This window comes from Diaphorina citri, unplaced genomic scaffold, assembly GCF_000475195.1.
Source record: "Diaphorina citri unplaced genomic scaffold, Diaci psyllid genome assembly version 1.1 scaffold1823, whole genome shotgun sequence".
Lineage (NCBI taxonomy): Eukaryota > Metazoa > Arthropoda > Insecta > Hemiptera > Psyllidae > Diaphorina > Diaphorina citri.
Genome location: NW_007379249.1, coordinates 73667 through 78850, shown reverse-complemented (window position 1 = coordinate 78850; position 5184 = coordinate 73667). Strand labels below are relative to the sequence as shown.

At 35.4% G+C, this 5184-nt stretch overlaps 1 protein-coding gene across 1 annotated transcript; it reads left to right on the top strand.

The window, feature by feature from the left end:
• Window positions 1–363: 363 nt before the first annotated feature.
• LOC113470788 (UDP-N-acetylglucosamine--peptide N-acetylglucosaminyltransferase 110 kDa subunit-like) lies at window positions 364–2373 on the top strand. Its single transcript, XM_026829487.1, has 4 exons — window positions 364–788; window positions 1380–1530; window positions 1783–2030; window positions 2351–2373. The coding sequence occupies exons 1-4, from the start codon at window positions 695–697 to the stop codon at window positions 2371–2373; spliced, it is 516 nt and encodes a 171-aa protein (XP_026685288.1). The 5' UTR covers window positions 364–694.
• The last annotated feature ends 2811 nt before the right edge of the window (window positions 2374–5184 follow it).

Genomic DNA, 5184 nt, shown 5'->3' with positions numbered 1-5184 from the left:
CCAGTGGTGTAAAAAGTCTCTCATTTTTGGGGCTCGCCCTATCCTACAGACTGTATTTGTGACCATTTCTCTCTTCAATAAATGATAGGACTGGGGCTCTTGAAAGCTCCTAAAATTAAACTGAAATTTTATTTTTTGTTGAATAAGAATTTTCGAGAAACATCGAAATAGATCTCAGTATACTCAGTAAGTTAAAAGGTAATACATAAATCGGCCATTCGCTAATTCTTTTCAAAACTCCTTTTGTGACAAAATGCAAAAACCGTCCAGTATCAACATTAATTTTAGGCCTCACTTTTTTATATCTTTGCTATCATTATCGTGTATGTTTGACCACTTTGCACCATGCGCCATTTTTTGAAGTCAAAAGTTGAAAGCTTGAAATTTTTTCTAGAACAAAATAAACTACATTAATTTGATAATCCTAATTTAATCCTATAAACTTTTATTCATCCAAAGATAAGTTCAAAAGTGCATTTTATATTAATACTCTTTTCTGAACAAACTTCCAAAGATCCCCTTGATAAAAATACTCTTTTATCTTTATTTCTGTGACTTTATCACACTTCTGTGACTCACTTGATTTGCCCTTGTATTTTGCGTGCTCGGTGTTTTTTGTAAGGTAGAAATAGATATTTGAGCAGAATTTTCCACAGGAAAAGTGTTTGCCTCAATAATTTCCCTTTAAAATTTAATGCTGGGCCAACCCTCTACTGCTGCAGTTGCCCAACAACAAGTTTCGGGCACTATTCTGTTAAAAATGAACGACATTGCTCAACTGGGTATTGGTAAGTGTTCTCTTAACTCTCACTTCTTTTCCTTTGTACTGTTTTATGGTCTTGTTTTTGATTTACTTACCTTTACAGTCCCTGAGGCCAGCTTCTATGTACTATGCTTATGAAAATATCATTGATTTTCTTTTTCTTTGATAACTAGGCACATTTTTTTTCTGGACCTGTACTTATTACCATATAGGTACAAGAGATTCTTAAGATTATTCTGGAACAGCTAGTGCAATTACCTACTGCAGTGACTGTAACATCTCATTATGTATCCGTGTTGCTCAGAAGTAAAAGAATCCAGATTCCTGCAACACTTTGGCATAATTGACAGATTCTATTTTGTTGTTCAATCAATGTGAGAAAAGGGGTCGAATGGGATATGGATTACTCTGAATTATTTGAGATCTCCCCATGCATGCATGATAAAGAGGGTACTTATCTTTTGTCTGTAATTGTTATAAAATCTGAGTTTAACTTTGGTGTTAAACTGTCGGATTGATCAATCAATTTGACCAGCTAAAAAAGTTAATATGAACCCATATGAAACTTGTCTCAGTTATCCAGGGCAGTTAATATATTTTTCATTCTTCCTCGCAGGACTGCTAGAACTTGCACACAGAGAATATCAAGCTGGTGACTATGAAAGTGCGGAACGCCATTGTATGCAACTATGGAGGCAGGAAACCAACAACACTGGAGTGCTTCTCCTTCTCTCTTCAATTCATTTTCAGTGTCGGAAATTAGACAAGTGAGTTGATTTTTTAATTGGATATTTTTTGGTCTTAAGTTAAAGTTGTTGTTTTCAAATGTTGGGAACTTGGCCATTAGGTCATTCTCCTATGTTATGTGCATCCCAATACTTTTCCATGATATTGTTGCTGGAAAGTTCAAAGTTTTCAATTCAATTTGCCAATCCTTATATCACTAATTTTTGGTGCTAATTTAATTTGTATTGTCACATTTCCTTATTGAAAATTCCTCACTTTGTTCACCATTACAGATCAGCTCACTTCAGCACCCTAGCAATCAAACAGAACCCTCTCCTGGCAGAAGCATACAGCAACTTGGGCAATGTGTACAAAGAGCGGGGACAACTTCAAGAAGCCTTAGAGAACTACAGACATGCTGTGCGACTGAAGCCTGATTTCATAGATGGCTATATTAACTTGGCTGCAGCCCTGGTTGCGGCTGGAGACATGGAACAAGCTGTGCAAGCATATGTCACGGCTCTACAATACAACCCAGTGAGTTGCATATTAATTAGATAGTTTTGGTCAAACTCTTTCATATCAGGGTTTGTTCAAAATACCTAGGTAGGTACTCTTTTCTTGTCAAGGACCATACTTCGATATTAAATCCAATAGGATTAAGATTAAATTAATTAGTCAAATTACTAGACTCAAGATATTGTTTTTTTTATTTATTATTATTATTTTTAATTTTATTTTTGAGTAAAGCTTTATTAAAAAACCTATGTTAAAAGAAAATGGTCTTTAATTCAATTCATTTTTTGTTGTATTGTTAATACACATTATAAACGTCTTAAACTCTATTCTTCATATTTTCAGGATCTGTATTGTGTGAGGAGTGATCTGGGAAATTTACTGAAAGCTCTTGGAAGACTCGATGAGGCCAAGGTAAAGTCAGCATTTTACATTTTTCTATTTTCCATCTCTTTTTTACTTTTCAAACTGTACTTTTTGACCATGTGAGTATGGGATAGATTTAGGCCGACCCTGTCTGTACACAGGAAAAGGTGAAGAAGAAGAAGAAGAAGAAGAAGAAGAAGAAGAAGAAAAAAGCTTTATTAAAAAACCTATGTTAAAAGAAAATGGTCTTAAACTCTATTCTTCATGTTTTCAGGATCTGTATTGTGTGAGGAGTGATCTGGGAAATTTACTGAAAGCTCTCGGAAGACTCGATGAGGCCAAGGTAAAGTCAGCATTTTACATTTTTCTTTTTACTTTTCAAACTGCACTTTTTGACCATGTGAGTATGGGATAGATTTAGATATTTTTTATCTTACTTGAAGATTAAGAAGAAATCCTGCTTTTTCTTTGCTTATCAATTTTCACTGCATTCTTTTTAAACTTTGCCAATAAGTAACACACACAGAAAGTGTATCTCCTTCCCAGATGGTTCAAATTGTGGGTCCAACTCTTTTTTAAAACTTGAAAAAATCGCTCATAATGTTCAAATATTTCGACATTTTTAACAACATTTTTTTTAACCACAAGTTGTTTTTTTTTGTAGCTTTGAGCAAAAGTAGTGTACCTATATGTACTGTTTCATTTAAAAGTCTAGCCCTGTAAAGGGTAATACAGGAAGTAGATATGTAGAAGTTTCAGTAAAAGTTATTATTATTATTTTTATTATTTTTAAATATAACAAATTTATTGGGGGTTTCAAAGATCGGAAGAGCGGTTCAGCCTAAGTATCTGGCAAATTGTTTTTTTCCACTTATGTCTTTCACCTTTGTGTCAATCTTGGCCATTTTGAAAAACACACTACTTAAATTCCAAATGTAATGGTATGTAGTGGGACTGTTTGCTTTTTTTTTCTTCCCTCTTCTCTTTAATTATGCTTGTTATTTTTTCTGTTTTTACTGGCAATTACGCCTGGGTTGGTACTTTAACCATATACCTCAAGCTAGTGTTCCCCCTTTAAATTCTCGTAATGCAAATTAAAAATTGATGATACATTGGCTGGTAGAGAGAAGTTGTTACTTAAACCTCATTGAGGTACCTCATTGTAGTAAAGAAGTAGGTCCTAAAATTTTCATTTGAATACCTTTTCTATTAAGGTTTCAATCAGCCTCTCTTCTCATGGCATAATGTGCTAAGGAATCCTAGTCTTTAAAATACAGGCAACTTGTCAGTCGATAATAATACATCTACTACAAAGAAAATTTTATTAATTTTACTAATACGCTCTAAATTCTTACGATGACACCAGTAAAACATTGCCCGTTTTTTCTTCGGTGAACTTTATAGCAGTCCGCACTATTTATTCATGAATTCATCAAACATAAATTTAATCGTACTTATTTCCTATGAAATTTTACAAACTTGTTTAAATAACAGAGAGGTGGTGTTACTGTTTCAAAGTTGTACCAATGGCGTAGTCATTTAAAGTCGCTTTTGAAATTTGTCAGTGTTTAATACGCAAATGATTTGTTAGTGGGGGGTTTTATTATACATACTAAAAAAAAAAGAAAACAAAAACAAAAAAAAAAAATTACCAAGATGGGTTTAAGTGCTGTTTGAATGGGCGGGAGTGAGTGGCTAATTAGAGATTGGGCAGGACTCACTCCGGCGCTTTTGTCGTCGTGCGCTAACGTTTTAACGGTGGGGTAGGCCCTACGATAACGGTTGCGACGTGGCTAACGGTACGTCAACGACCCGAATTACCATTAGAAAAAAATATATAACTAATAATTCTCCAACCAAGCTGTCTCCCTTGACATTTACGATACAGAAAGCAGGGCGTTTAGCTTCTCTCTTCTTCTGTCTATCACTCTTTCGGTCGGCAAGGCTCTTGCTTGTATAGGGTAGTTCCATATTTTAGGCGGGGCCCGCCCTTAGCTTGGGGCCGGATCGCGAATGTTCGTCTGGGGTGATGTTGATTCATTTTGATCCCGACCCCCCTAGTACATTAGAACCTTTAATAACAAAGGTACGAAAGGATTGAAGATGGTACGCTAGTATTATAGCCATGTATCAAACTCCTCCTCCATCCCCAATTTTTTGACTGGGCCGTGAGCATTTGATACGTGTTGTCTAATGGCAATGGTGATCTCTTATACTCTGTGTTTAAATTCCAATTACTTACCCCCCTCCAGACCAAAGTTTAACTCCTATGTGTTGAATCTTGGTTCGGGCCCGTGTAGGAAACTTAACGCCTCCTCGGATCCTCGTAAAAAATGGTGGTCTCCTTGCGTTAGAGGTGGATTTACGAATAAAATATCCGTTCCCGTGCTTCCCCAAGAAAAAAATACCCATTCGGTTCATTTCTTTGTCTTTTGCTTAGCTCACAATTATTTTAACGCTGTACTGTTCATCTTGTACAAAGTGTTTCTACTTTCACCTGAATAAGAACAAAACCTGACGTGATTCAATATTAGTCTTAGCTAAGGTCCGTCCAAGAAAAAAAAAAATGTTAGCTAACTTCAGCTACCTGTAGCGACCTTTGGGTACATTCCTTTAATTCTAAGTTAAAACCAATATACTTTTTTTGTTGCAGAAAAAATTGTTGGCTCCACTTTAGTGGCTCAGACAATGAATTGAGAAGACTCAGATTTACCCTTACTAAGCAGTTTTGTTCTTACTCAGTTCTCGCGTATCCGTTTCTTTTTCTATTTATATTAGCTTTTAGTTTATCACCTGACAAACGACTTCTTCCC